This window comes from Desmodus rotundus, chromosome 1 (genome assembly GCF_022682495.2).
Source record: "Desmodus rotundus isolate HL8 chromosome 1, HLdesRot8A.1, whole genome shotgun sequence".
Lineage (NCBI taxonomy): Eukaryota > Metazoa > Chordata > Mammalia > Chiroptera > Phyllostomidae > Desmodus > Desmodus rotundus.
The window spans coordinates 93,486,524-93,501,866 of NC_071387.1; the positions used below are offsets into that span (position 1 = coordinate 93,486,524).

The 15,343-nt window shown below is 43.1% G+C and overlaps 1 protein-coding gene across 1 annotated transcript in view; it reads left to right on the forward strand.

Annotated features, from left to right (window-relative positions):
- HS3ST4 (heparan sulfate-glucosamine 3-sulfotransferase 4) overlaps positions 1-13,695 on the forward strand; it is a 433,797-nt gene extending 420,102 nt beyond the window's left edge. The window contains exon 2 of the mRNA XM_024560351.3: positions 11,784-13,695. Coding sequence (XP_024416119.2) covers positions 11,784-12,420 — 637 coding nt within the window. The 3' untranslated portion in view covers positions 12,421-13,695. The remainder of the gene's footprint in view (positions 1-11,783) is intronic.
- Positions 13,696-15,343: the final 1,648 nt, after the last annotated feature.

Below are 15,343 nucleotides of genomic sequence, written 5' to 3' on the forward strand. Positions count from 1 at the left end.
CCTGAATAATGAGAAAGAGACAATTATAAGAAAAGCAGAGGGAAGTGTGTGTGTGTGTGTGTGTGTGTGTGTGTGTGTGTGTGTCAGAGGCAAAGAGAGACGGAGAGAAATCTGTAGGGGATTGGTGTGCATGAATATCTATCTGATCATGTAAGAACCAGCCATTTTCATGTCGTAGCATGTGCATGTGTTTGTGTATATCTTTCTAGGCACACACTGAGCTTCTTTCCCATCTATCAGTCATTTCTTCACCTCTTGTGTAATCAGGTTGACTGGTTTGAAAATCTTCATGAACCCCAAGCTGTGAGGGTCATGTCTAAATACAGATAGAGTAGGATGCACTAATTAATGTATGATTGTGGTTTTCATCATGGAAGCTAGAGATCTCAATTTGGGGATGCAGCTTTTCAAAGGAATTATCTCAGGGACAACATGGAAGGCTCTTATTTGGGTATTTTGTATAAGAGGCTGTCCTGACATTCTGTTCAATGTAGAGAAAAGGGGGCTTCTCGACTGCATCTCCTCAGCAGAGTGCAGGTTTCCTTCCACATTGTGACAAAACACTAAAGCTGGTGCTCAGCAGTGTGACCAAACATGCTCTTCACAGCACTGCTCACACCTGTTGCTCAGCTCATGTGGATGAATGTGTCCATCTTGATGGACTTATTTTACAGGTTTCCATGGCTGGGCATGAATTGACCCAAGTGAAACTTTCACCAATGAAATAGCAAGTGCTTTGACTGAGCATTACCTCTCTAGTTGCCTGGGTTCCTTGGATCACAAGGAAGAAACATGTACAAATTACTAACAAAAGCGAAGTTTGCTTCAAGGATGCACATGAGACAAAAGTTAAATGACCTCACCGTGAGCACAGTTCCTAAGATGGTATTCTCTGTGAATGCACAATATACACTGGTAGCAATGATTAACACTCAAACTGAGCAGTTACTTAATTCCTCCCAGGCACTGTGTTCTTAGTCTGTTTGGACTGTTGTAATAAAACACTGTTGACTGGGTGGCTTAAGCAATAAATATTTATTTTTTACATTTCTGTAGGCTGGAAGTCCAAGATCAAGGCACTGGCCAATTCCATGTCCATTGGGGACTTCCTGGTTCATAAAGGTGGTCTTTTCATTTTCTCTCTGTGTCCTCACATGGAAGAGTGGGTGCAAGGTTTCTGGGGTCACTTTTATAAGGTCACTAATTCCATTCATGACGATCTAATCCCCTCCCAAAGGCTCCACCTCCTAATGTCATCACATTGGGGTTGGGATTTAACATGAATTTTGTAGGGGCACAAACATTCAGTCTATAGCAGAACCATATGTACCAGTCCTTTTGATCTTTATGAAACACACTCTGAGATTGGTCTTGCTTGTGATTCCCTGCTGTATACAATGAGGAAGTTGAGGTGAGGTTTGAGGTGATTAAATAGTTTTCCCAAAGTCCTTTGCAGTGAGAATGGCAGAGCCAGGTTCCAGAGCAGACACCATGTGTGTCGGCTGCAGCAGCTTGAGGGACACTCACTGAAGTAGGCAGAACCCCAGGCTCAGGAGGCATGACCATGATGACCAACAAGTGATGCTCCTGGCGGGCAATGGTGCCAGCCTCCACCAAGAACACATGCTAGCATCCTGAGAACTTGAGAAGCAAGTGTAACAAAGCAAAAGGGGGTTCAAGCAAAGGCAAGACTTGGGTGAAAAGCTGGCATATCGGCCATCACCTTCATAAGGAGCAATGTCTTTGTCACTCCAAGGCTGAGGGCTGAAGTGGCCCCTGCAGTTAGAGGCAGCAGGGTTTAGACATGCATAAGGGTGGCAGAGGCTAACTCAGTCAGAGCAAACAAGGCTTGGGTCAGCAGAAGGATGCAGGTAAGAAATAGGGAGAGGTGGCTGCAGCCCCAAGACAGTAAGGTGCTGCCTGCCCCACAGCTGGGAGTAAAGCATGAGGTGTGGAGACCTGGAGTGCAGCCTTCCCGAAAGGAGCCCTCTCGTCACCTTCTGTTAAGCCATGAGCACAAGGTGCCTGTGCAGACATGCTGACACCTCTGTAAACGTCACTTAATTGTGGCACCTACCCTTTGAAATGCTGGTCCCAAGGAAAGTAAATACAATAAAACCACTAATGGAAGTTGGTGTGTGAGGGTGTACAGGGGATCAGTCTTTGAATGTGTATGAATAAAGTATCAGAGAGAAAAGCTCCGGTTGGAATCTCCCGGTCAGAGGCAGGTTCAGTGTTCCATAATTTCATTCATTTTAAATCAGTAACTGTCTCGTCTTAGAAACTCTGGAGTCCAATGCCCAATAAAAAAAGGAAGATAGGGTGAACAAGTTGAGGGTGAAAGGACACAGATGGGAGCTGAGGTTGAGGGTAGGCAATGGCTTAGATTTTGGAACCCTGCTTCCCAACCTGAGGACTTGAGCATTACTTCAAGGGACTGCCACATCCCTACAGAGACCAAACATTGTACAAACTAAATAAATAAAAACTCATATAAACACACACATACACACATGGTGACCTTTCAGAGACATAGCTTCAGTGCTGATGACTCACACATTCATTTTAAAGGATTGGGAAAAGTCAGACAACAGGGATAAATGAAAGCAATGCCTATGACTTGAGCAGTTGGAGTCATGGGCCCCATGAAGTGCTCAAGTTCTGCCCAGCAACAAGGCTTCCCAAATGTCTGGGCACCTTGGAGTGGCAAGGAGATTTCTGGTAATTCACTGGAATGTATGCCAGGCACAAGATGTTTGGTGCACTAAGAGTCAGTTACTAAGAGTAAATGGACACCCATTTGAGAGATGGGTTTCTGTGAATCAGATTCATCCATTACAGAGGGATGCATGTATTAGACAACCAGGAACAGTCATATAGTTTCAAAATTTTAGCAAAGCCATCTCCTTCGTGTGCTCATCATATAGGTTTGTTTGCGCCCTATGGGCTACATGACACTAGCAGCAGTAACAAGAGGGGACATTTGCCAGTACTTGCTTTGTTGAGGGCACCTGGTGCCTTTTCTTGGGAGTGAATAAATGTTGTCCTCATTCCATGGGTGATGGAAATGAGTTGCTCAAAGTGCGTATGGTTCAGAGATGGGACCCCTAGGTCCCATGCCCTTGCTGCAACCACCATTCTCTTGGGTTACAGTTCATCAATAGAGCCCAGAAGATATTGCTAATTTATGCACCATTTATTCTCTTATAGAACATTAAGGAAAATGTGAAGTGTCTACATACCTCTAATGCAGGCAGTCTGAAGGCAGCTGTGCCGCTGACCCTTCTGCAGAGAATGGGCACTTTACATCTAACACAGGTGATTGCTCTCTCCCTGGGCATTCATGATAGTGTCCATTTGCTTCACCTGAGGGGGCCCTGGAGAGACATATAACAAATTGAATGATGCAGCTGAATCTGGCAGGAATTTCTGGGGATTCCGGCATGGGTTTCTCTAACTCCAGGTAGTAACTCAGCAACACACATAATGAGTCACATTTTAAGATGCAGCTTTGCCACCTACCACAGAATGACCTTGGGCCAGTCGTAAAACCTTGCTGAGCCTCCACAGTTCAGTTAGGCATTGTCAAGCAATAACTAAGAGCTTGGGCTATGGTGCAACACAGGCCTGGGACTAAATTTAAATTGTTTCGTGTGACTTTGGGCAATTTCACAGGGCCTCAGTTTCCTAATCTCCAAAGAGGACATAGTAACAATACCTTCTTTTGTTAATTTTTAAAAGAGAGTTCTTTTAAAAATTAACAACTAATGTATTGAGAATCTATAGTATGTGAGGCATTCTTTTCAATATTAATTCATTTAAACCTTCATAAAATCCTTGTGAGGTGGGTATTATTGGATAGTGCCTTTTCTCCAGATAATGAAACTGAGACACACATTACCTGGGTTAAGTAATTTACCCAAGGTCACATGGCTAATAAGCGGATCCAAATTCAGTAAGTCTGCAGGCTATGCCCCTAACCACTCGGCTGTAGAGTCCAATGTCTGAAAATGCTTAGAGACCTTGGTCTGCTGTCAGGATTTGAAATCTCAAACACAGAACATAGCATAGAGTGAGTGCTCAGTAAACGATGTATGGCAACTACTTCATGACACTATTGTTATCATTGATTCCTGTGAGACCCCAGATGCTGACCTACATTCAGATGGTGCTGGAACTCAGCAAAGCGCCACCACCAGGGGAGTGGGGTGGGGAGGCTACTAGTGACTTGGAGAGTGTCTCATAAACATTTGCGGCTGTGAGAGCATCTGTGTGATATCGCAGAGTGATTTTTGCTTCAGGACTGTGTGTTGACGCTGATGTCACGGCTGCTCTGAGCACCCCAGATACTGTTAACGAGCTGTTCCAAGCCCAGATGCAGTGTTTTCTCACCATATGCTCCACACTGAAGTACATGGTCTCTCAGACAGGGATGGTGTGGAACTCAGAAACCCTGCATGCCCACGTGTGGCACACCTACTCAGAGGAGCCATACTCAACAAACTGCCCCAGTTCTCCTGACTCCAGGAATCCTGTATTCATATGTATGTCATTCATTCATTCATTCATTCATCCAATAGCCAGAGGTAGTGATGGGGCAGCTCCTACGTGGAAGGTACTATGTTAGGCACTGGGGATACAAAGGTGAATGAAGCATTGACTGTAGCTCCCAGGGACTAAGACCAGCCACGATGGGCATAGGCACGAATCATATCATGACATTGCTCTAAGCTCCATAATAGATAGTTATCAAGGACTTTAGGAATGGAAAGGAGTTAGTAAAATATTCGTTAGTATAATTTTTAAAAATTTGCATGCCCAGCACCTAAATACCTTTTCTATTCAAGAGAACTCTAAGAATAGGTGAAGATCAGGTCCCATCTTCTACTGGATGATAGACTGTGAGCACCTGATGTGAATGTCTGCCTCCAATGTGGCTCTTCAGGCTCCTGTATCAAGGTAATTACTCAACACTTCTGTTTCAGTGTGTAGCAGATACCTCATAATACAAGTCCAAAGTCAGACTTGGTACCTTCCCCTGAAACCTGCTTCTTTCCCAGTGTTCTCCAATCCACAGACAACACTTCTATTTAACAGTTGACTCAGGCCAACCATCTTGGAGTCGCTGTGATGCCTCTCTCTCTCTTGCACATGTATCACACCCATCATAAAAGACTTTGTCCCTACTTTTAAAATGTATCCAATTCTAACCACTTCTTACCACATTGTGTGCTGCACTGATGTCTGTGCCACCACCATCTCCAACTTGTTGTCCTGAAATGGCCTCCTAGAAGGTTGCCTTTGTCTGTTCTTGCCATGATCTTGTCTGTTCTCAACAAAGTAGCCAGAAAAAAGTAGCCAGTTAGGATATCATCAGCCAGCAAAGCAGCAAACAATGAAACAAAGAAAGATACTTACACTTTAGGTAACTATTTGGAGTTTTTATTTTATTTTTTAAAAATATATTTATTGATTATGCTATTACAGTTGTCCCATTTCCCCCCCTTCACTCCACTCATCCTGCCCACCCCCTCCCTCCCACATTCCCCCCCTATAGTTCATGTCCATGGGTCATACGTATAAGTTCTTTGGCTTCTACATTTCCTATACTATTCTGACCCCCCCCTGTCTATTTTCCACCTATCATTTATGCTACTTATTCTCTGTACCTTTCCCCCCTCTCTCCCCCTCCCCCTCCCCTGTTGATAACCCTCCATGTGATCTCCATTTCTGTGGTTCTGTTCCTGTTCTAGTTGTTTGTTTAGTTTGCTTTCGTTTTTGGTTTAGGTGTGGTTGTTAATAACTGTGAGTTTGCTGTCATTTTTACTGTTCATATTTTTATCTTCTTTTTCTTAGATAAATCCCTTTAACATTTCATATAATAAGGGCTTGGTGATGATGAACTCCTTTAACTTGACTTTATCTGAGAAGCACTTTATCTGCCCTTCCATTCTAAATGATAGCTTTGCTGGGTACAGTAATCTTGGATGTAGGTCCTTGCCTTTCATGACCTGGAATACTTCTTTCCAGCCCCTTCTTGCCTGTAAGGTCTCTTTTGAGAAATCAGCTGACAGTCTTATGGGAACTCCTTTGTAGGTAACTGTGTCCTTTTCTCTTTCTGCTTTGTGTGAAGACACCTGGTACCTTTTCTTGGGAGTGAATAAATGTTGTCTTCATTCCATGGGTGATGGAAATGAGTTGCTCAAAGTGAGTATGGTTCAGAGATGGGACCCCTAGGTCCCTTCCCACCACCATTCTCTTGGGTTACAGTTCTCTTGGATTAAGATTCTCTCCTTATCTTTCATCTTGGGTAATGTAATTATGATGTGTCTTGGTGTGTTCCTCCTTGGGTCCAGCTTCTTTGGGACTCTCTGAGCTTCCTGGATTTCCTGGAAGTCTATTTCCTTTGCCAGATTAGGGAAGTTCTCCTTCATTATTTGTTCAAATAAGTTTTCAATTTTTTGTTCTTCCTCTTCTCCTTCTAGTACCCCTATAATTTGGATGTTGGATCATTTAAAGATGTCATGGAGGTTCCTAAGCCTCTCTTCGTTTTTTTGAATTCTTGTTTCTTCATTCTTTTCTGGTTGGATGTTTCTTTCTTCCTTTTGGTCCACACCATTGATTTGAGTCCCAGTTTTCTTCCCATCACTATTGGTTCCCTGTACATTTTCCTTTGTTTCTCTTAGCATAGCCTTCATTTTTTCATCTAATTTGCGACCAAATTCAATCAATTGTGTGAGCTTCCTGATTACCAGTGCTTTGAATTGTGCATCTGATATGTTGGCTATCTCTTCGTTGCTTAGTTGTATTTTTTCTGGAGCTTTAATCTGTTTTTTCATTTGGGGCCTTTCTTTTTTTTTTTTTTTTTTTTTTGTCTTGGTGCGCCTGTTATGTAAAGGGGTGGAGCCTTAGGTGTTCACCAGGGTGGGGTAATGCTGGTCGTTGTGCTCTGATGCTGTATGTGGGGGAGGGGTCTGAGAGGGAGGAATGGTGGTTGCTCCACTCTCTGCCGGCTTTCAGTCACTCCCTCCACTACCCACAATCAAATTGCGCCCCTCTGGTGCTGATTCCCAAGTGGGTGGGCTTGTGCATGCTCTAGGTCCCTGTGGGTCTCTCCAACCAACTCTTCTGTGAGGCTGGGAGTTTCTCCTCCTGCTGCCTCAACCCCCACAGGTGTTTTTAATCAGAGGTTTGAGGCTTTATTTCCCCAGGCTGGAGCTCTGGGTTGTTTCGGTCTACTTTGCTCCCCCGCCATCCCTCCCCGTTTATCTATGCACGAATGTGGGGCCACAGGGTCTGCCAGCCCCCACCTTGCTGCAAGTCCTCTCTTCCCCTCCTACCGATCTGGATGAATGTTTCTTCTTTATCTCCTTGGTTGTCGGACTTCCATACAGTTCGATTTTCTGTCAGTTCTGGTTGTTTTTTGTTTTAAATTGTTGTCCTTTTGGTTGTGCAAGGAGGCACAGTGTGTCTATCTACCCTTCCATCTTGGCTGGAAGCACTTTTTCCACATTTTTTATTGTTGTTCAAGTACAGTTGTCTCCATTTTTCCCCAACACTCTCCCCCTACTCCAGCCATCCCCACTTCCCACCCATGATCCTACCCCCCTTTGGCTTTGTCCATCTGTCCTTTATACATGTTCCTGAAAACCCTTCCCCATTTTTCCCCAATTATCCCCTTCCACCTCCCCTCTGGTTATTGTCCGTTTGCTCTTAATTTCAGTGTCTCTGGTTATATTTTGCTTGCTTGTTTGTTTTGTTGATTAGATTCTATTTACAGGTGAGATCATATGGTATTTGTCTTTCACCACCTGGCTGATTTTACTTAGCATAATGCTCTCAAGATCCATCAATGCTGTTACAAAGGGTAGGAGCTCCTTCTTTCTTTCTGCTGCATAGTATTCCATCATGTAAATGTACCATAGTTCTGATCCATTCATTTACTGATGGGCACTTATTTTCTAACTTTCTTACTTTTGCTCATGACCTTTCATTGTGACTGGTCTTTCTGTTTTGCAGGCACATCGAGATATGAGAATATGGGCATGTTGAAACATCAGATCTAATCAAGAAGGACTTAGTTAAAACCATGAAAAAGAAGGAGAATTGGGGTGAAACATTATTGAGAAGGTAGCTGGAAATAAGATCTAAAGCTCAGTTGGGGAGAAGTTGGTCTTGTACAGTAGGAGAGCTGCCTCCTCTACTTTACCAGGAAGAGGGAGACTAGAAGAGGTATAAACATAGTTACCAGATCAAGGGCCCAGGTGAGAATTCATTTAGCAAATATTTATTGAGCACCTGTTGGTTGCCAGGAACTGGTGTTAGACACTGACACTGGTACTGAGTTGGCCAGTGAGCTTGAAAACCAAAGACATGCTCACTCAGGGAGACCTTGAAAACTATCTTTAGTTTCTGAGTCTGCTTCCTTCTGTGTAGAACTGGAATAGTAATGATACCTGCTTTGATGATTAAAATAGTTATTTATGTAATGCTATAAAGAGCTCTCCACCCTAGCCAGTGTGATCAGTTGGTTGGAGCATCATCCCATACACCAAAAGGTTGAAGGTTCAATTCCCAGTCAGAGGATATACCTAGGTTTCAGGTTTGATCTCTGGTCTGGGTTCATGCAGAAGGCAACCAATCTATGTTTCTCTCTCATGCCAATGTTTTTCTCTCTCCCTTCTTCTCTCCCTTCCTCTCTCTCTAAAAGCAATGAAAAAAAGTGTCCTCAGGTGAGAATAAAAATAAAAAGAGCTCTCCATTTATCAGATCAGTTTAGGAAAGGAGAACTGCTACTTCATAAATTTCAAGCTTTTCCTGAATATCTTCTTACTGTTCAAAACTCCTAGTTAACTCATGCCACAACAATGGTATATTGGCTCAATGAAACAGCCTTATCATGCTTGTCCCAAATGCAGGAACTCTCCTAATTTACATGGTTTATTCATTTATAACATGATAATCAAAGCCATTCAGGGTCTTCTGTGCCTCTTTACCTTCTCCAGTACCTCCTCTCATTCTCTTCTGCACCAAGCACTGAACTAGGCACACATGTCCTCTCCCCTACACACTGGCTTATAGGCTGAGTACCATTTCATCCATGATACTTACAAGACTCAAGATCTTGACAGACTATATATAGCACTTAGCCAAAGTGAAGGAGGTGAATTTGAATGGAACTTAATGTAAAGACAAACACTGAGGTCTAGAAGTGAATGGCAGAGGACCGAGGAGAAGAGAAACCTACCAGCGATTCTTATACAAAAGAAACATGCAACAAAGTCAACAAAAATACATCTGAAGGACAAAACTCTAGAAAGGCCCATGTAAAGATATCTATCTTTAGGTATTTACTGTTTATTTAATGGTTTCACAACAGGACATGAGATTCTTGATAAGAGAATATAGCTCTCCAATTGAAATAAAGATAGAAAGTCAGTATGTTCCTTAAACTCTGGCTGAACTAGCAGTAGTTCCCTCATTGGTCATCATCCTCCAGATCAGGAAGTATGGTTGGTGATAGTGGCTTGAATCAAAGTATCCTTTTTTTCTAGATCAGTTTCTTAGTTCCCATACTATTCAGTTTGGTCAAATGTAAATATTTTTTCCTTGCTGTTCTCTAAGAAGTGCTTTGCCAATGACCTTATGCCCTTGGTTTAAGTTTTAAAAATTCTGGCCTTACTGGGCATTGTTCTAAGTGATTTGCCTGCATTATCACATTTCATCTTCATTACAGTTCTATGAGGGAGGGACTCTGCAGTCCAGAGTCCAATCTGGATTGCTCCTATGCAATCCAGATTCTATGCTAAATGCTCTACAAAAATTAACCCAGATTTTTAGATGAGAAAGTTGAGGCTCAAAGTAGGTTAAGTAACTTCATGGAGGTGATGAGGGTAGTCACAATTCTTAAAACATATACATGTGACTCCCCAAGGCTGTGTTGCTTAGCCCTGTCCCTTCAAATGAGACAGTTAAATCTAGCATAAGACACACAGACACAAAAATATGAAGACATTCAAAATACTTTGAAGAATACGTTAGTCCAACATGAGCATGATTATGGCCAAGGCTGTTGCTTTGATTTGAAAACTCCATGCTGCCCAACCATTATGCTCTAACAACACCTAACTGTGATTTTCTCTACCAGGCAAATTTCTCTCGCCTAATAACAGTGCTTTCTGAGAAAGCTCAAAACCCAGTAGCAATTAATTATTGACAGAGCATGTGAATTAGAGATAAAAGAAAAGTCATTCTTTCTCTATACATGCCATAGTAAATAAATTTAATTATGGTAGAGGAAGCTAAGGGATCTTTGCTTGTATTAAGCTTTATTAGCCGAGACATTTAAAAGCATGTCATTATAACAAAGAGGTCTTGTGTAATCCTGAATGTACCACTTTGGTGCAAGGCTTGGAAGTGAATAGACTTAATGGAGCACGTGGTGGCAGATGGCCTGCTGTGCTGACAGGTATTGAACAGGTTTATTGTCAATTAACTTTGGTCTACATATGCCTATAGCAAATTGACTGTATAATAGAATCTTGAGCCTCAGTTTATCACTGATAGGCCTGCCACTTTGGGATTGGGGGGACAAATAGCATCCAAGTCCTTTAATATCTTGAAGCTCCCAAATGAAACAAGGCCACTGTGAGGGTGAACATAGGTGGAGGGATGGATCTGAAGAAGCAACCTTGGGAAGAGATATGGGCCATTGTGTAGGGTTGATTACTGGCTCATTGGGCAACCCTAGAACAAAGAAGGAAGGAATCCCATTTGTAGAACCAAACCTGTGTAGATGTTATCATGCTATATGCCTTTTTATTCTCAGCTGAACTTGAAGTATACTTTAGGCTTTTACCAATGAGGGTAAGAAGATTCAGGGATGTGATTCAGCTTGCTGTGGTCACAAAGTCTATCTCATACTCTGTCTCTGAGCTTCAGTTTCCTCGTTTGCACAACAAGGCCCTCAGACTAAGTCAGGGGACAGCAGACTCTGCCAAAGGGCCTGAGAGTAAGTATGTTTGGCTTTGTGTCATGTGGTCTTGTTGCAACTGCTCAACACTGCTGTGTGCTAAAGCATCCCTACGCAACACATAAAGGAATGGGTGTGGCTGTGTCCCAATGAAAGTTTATTTATAAGCATTGAAATTCCAATTTTATATAATATTCATGCATTGCAAAATGTTATTATTATTCTGTTTTTTCCAACCATTTAAAGATTTAACATCATTCTTAACTGGAGGCATTATAAAAACAGAAGGAGGTAGTAGTTTGCCAACCCCTAGACTAGATAGTCTTTGAGGTTTTTGTTGAGCTCCAACATTTTCTAAAAGCTGCTACAATAATAATAATAACTTAGATTTATTAAGCTCCTATGCAATCCAGATTCTATGCTAAATGCTCTACAAGCATCATCTCCCTTAATCGTCATATTGCAGGTTGAAGTAGGCACTATTGTTATCTCCATTTCTGAGATTATAAAGCTAGTACATAGAGAAATTAAATGTATATTTAGCTTAAACAGAACTGGTAACAGGTAGAGCAACAGTTTAAATCCAGATGTATAAGGCTCCCAACCATGAAACCCTAAGCCTTATGCTGCCTTTTTTAATAATTCCGTACTTAGAACTCTAGTGGGACATGTAGTTAAAAAGAACTTCCAAGTGTTTATCAATGAAGTTGGTAGCTCCCCATGAGACTATTTATATCAGGCATTTTGTGCAAAAAGTTAAAATATTTCTGGACAGGAATAACCACTCTTTTCTTTTTTCTCTCTCTTCCAGAAATGTGATGCCTAAGACTGTGGATGGGCAGATAACCATGGAGAAGACGCCAAGTTACTTTGTGACAAATGAGGCACCTAAGCGCATCCACTCCATGGCCAAGGACATCAAACTGATTGTAGTGGTGAGAAACCCGGTGACCAGGGCCATCTCCGACTACACGCAGACATTGTCAAAGAAGCCTGAGATTCCCACCTTTGAGGTGCTTGCCTTCAAAAACCGGACCCTGGGGCTGATAGATGCCTCCTGGAGTGCCATCCGCATAGGGATCTATGCTCTGCACCTGGAGAACTGGCTCCAGTACTTCCCCCTCTCCCAGATCCTCTTTGTCAGTGGGGAGCGACTCATAGTAGACCCCGCTGGAGAAATGGCCAAAGTACAGGATTTTCTAGGCCTCACACGTGTTGTGACTGAGAAACATTTCTACTTCAATAAAACCAAGGGATTCCCTTGTCTCAAGAAGCCAGAAGACAGCAGCGCCCCAAGATGCTTAGGCAAGAGCAAAGGTCGGACTCATCCCCGCATCGACCCGGATGTGATCCACAGACTGCAGAAATTCTACAAGCCCTTCAACGTTATGTTTTACCAAATGACTGGCCAAGATTTCCAGTGGGAACAGGAAGAGGGTGACAAATAAGGCTAGAGATGTGAAGGAAGGTTAGGGAGTAGCTAAGGAGAACACTTACCAGAATCCTGAATCCCCCAGGATCTGAAGCTTAAGCCTTGCTGGGGTGCCACCTAGACTCCTCCTTTGTCTGGTCAGGATTGCTTCCCTATGGAGTAGCCAGGCCTGCCTGGGCAGAGGCATCTGGTTGACTACACGGCCACCAGAATCTACTGCTAATTCTTGTCTTCTACTAGTTAATAGCGTCTAAGACAGGATTGAATAGCTGTCAGGGTTGAAGATAGTGCCATGAATGTTTAAGGGAAAAAGAGGAAGGCCTATTTGGGGGGGCTTTTACCTTGCTTTGGGAAGCCCAAGCTCTAGCCCTGTGTCTGGTCCAGGCCCCTGCTGTATAAACCTCGGCTGTGGCATCTCTCCAGAATGCTGACTGAGTGCTCCAGGTCTCCCAGGGGCAGGGTCATCACTAGTTGTCTCTAGCTTTCCTGAAAGTTCTCATCCCACAACCCTGTGACTTCCTTCCTCCACACCTTATGAAGGGAGGGGCATGCACATTTCTCACCAAAAAAAACTGATACCCCTGGGAACCCTTCTAAGAGCCTTCTGAGGAGGGTTGGGTCTCTCTCTTCATGAGTATCTGGGTGCCAGAGAAGCTTAGCTTATGCCCCTGTATTAGACTCAGGCCCATGCTACCGTCCGAGCCATGCGGCAGCAGCTAAGTTCAGAGCCCCGAGCTTGGTAAAGATGAATGCCATCTCTGGGAGTGAAAAAAAAGAAAGCCAGTCCTCTTGTGGGTGAGGTCTCCACACCTGCAGGTCCTCCCCCCAAGCACCATGGTTCTGAGACATGCTTTTGGGGTAGGCTCTGTCCCTTAGGGTTCCTGGAGGGGCAAGGACCAGAACAGGGGACCAGTCACCATTGTCTATTTTGTTGCACCGTGTCCCACCATGGCCATCTCATGCTTCATTTGCTCTATTCAGAGACAGCACATATTGGGGAATGACAAGAGGGCTGACTCCACTTGTCACATCCAGTTTATGGGGGCGGGGGAAAGCAAGGGCTGTCTGGGACACCCCCTTCAAGGGCTGCTGACTAAAATGTCCCTTCCCATTAGTTTGATTTGATCACAACGCAGCATTTGACATAAAGCTCTTGTTGACAGATCTCCCAAACCAGGAACTGTACTGGTAAAATTGGTAACATGTATGAGTGGGGGGAGTTAATGCTGTTCAGCTGTTATTAAACTGTCATTCTCCTGCTAAATGAAAACTGTGTTGTTATAAAGCTTAATGCAACCCGATCAATGTGTTTTGATGGCATGTTTCTGTGGTTCACCTCCAACCCCACCCCTACTCTCAGATTCTGGGAGTGTCCCTTGTCTGCGATGGCTGGAAGGACTCAGAGTGGACAGTCTTCTAGGGGTCTTGTCTGCAGAGCTGGAGGACCCTTGAAATAATACAAAGGAAGTGGATCCTGCAAGGGGTGCCTTTTTCCCAATCTTAACTGGCCCCTGGTGAGGAATGAATTGATGTGCCAGATTCACAAAAAGCCTACAAATAATTTTTTCCAGATAAGAATATTGTTATTGAGCTGAAGGCAACATATTTATACCTTCACTACCAAAATAAAAGAGTATATAGATAAAAATATACATGCACACTTATTTCAAGAAAGAAAATGCATAACCACATGCTTTTTCAGAACAATGTATGGTGGACTGCTGATATGGGGCCTTTTTTTATACTATGAGCAATGAGTGAGTCCAGTTACACATCAGAGTCAGCTGTGGGGTTGTTCAAGCTATAGCCTTCTGAGCCCCATTCCAGAATTCTTGAGGAATCAGAATCTCCAGGTTGGGCTCAGGCATCTGTCCTTTCAAAATATTTGTATGTAAGCTGGGGTTGCGAACAATAGAAGGAAAATCTTACCTGTGTATTTCTTTGCCCTCCCATCCTCCTTCCCACCCTCATGCACTTTTGTGGTACTATTTCCAAAAGAAGTGGTCCCCAGAGTTTTATGGTTTCCTTGGGGGAACGTGGTCTCTTTAGGTGGGGAGTCCAATGGGGTCTAGGTAAGGAGTGATTTTTATAACTTACAAGGTTAAAGGAGCAACTGGTTGTAGAAAAGCTTTACTGATGACTTTCCACCCACTAAGAACGACCATTTCTCTAACCTCCCCTCATCTCTTCTATCCTGAGTTGACACATGTTAACTCAGCCCCTCAGTCACAGCTACTCTTCATGTCCCATCTCCCTGACAGTCTGCATGTCCTCATAAAATCACAACATCAAGACTGTATGTGCTGCTTAAAGAGAAACCTAGTCCATATGTGTGCTCACATACATGGCAAATTAATCCATTTTTAATATGGTTAGCTGATGGTTAAAAGCCATTCTCACCTGGGAAAGAAGTGGGGAACACACCCTTAGCACATTTATACCCTCTTGCATATAATAGTAGGCTAATATTTTCTGGAGAAATAGGGCAGAGGCCTAAGCCTTGAGATCTGAAGGATTTTTATCTTAACAGTCTGTTTGATGACACGGTTGAAAGCTCATGGTTCTGAAAAGAAATTCAAATTTGACATGTTTAAGTTCCGTTTTCTGCATTGTCTACTCCCCCTTGATCCCCATGACTCCAGGAGTGAGCCACTAAGCCATGTCTGCTTTGTCAGTGGGGAAACTTGACAAAAGAATTATTTCCTATCCAGAAAAGCTAAGTCAATCTGATAGAATGGAGTCAGGATAATAATATTTCCACCCTATTTAAATGTGAGCATTGCAACTCACAGGAGAATGAATTTTGTATTTGATTTTGATTAGCAAAGCATAAATTATATTAAATTTTCTGTTCCCCTTCCTTCCCTCAAATGGATGATTTACAGCTGTGGAAAGACTGCTGCATGAGGTTCAAGACCAGAAAAGGAGACTCCATCCTT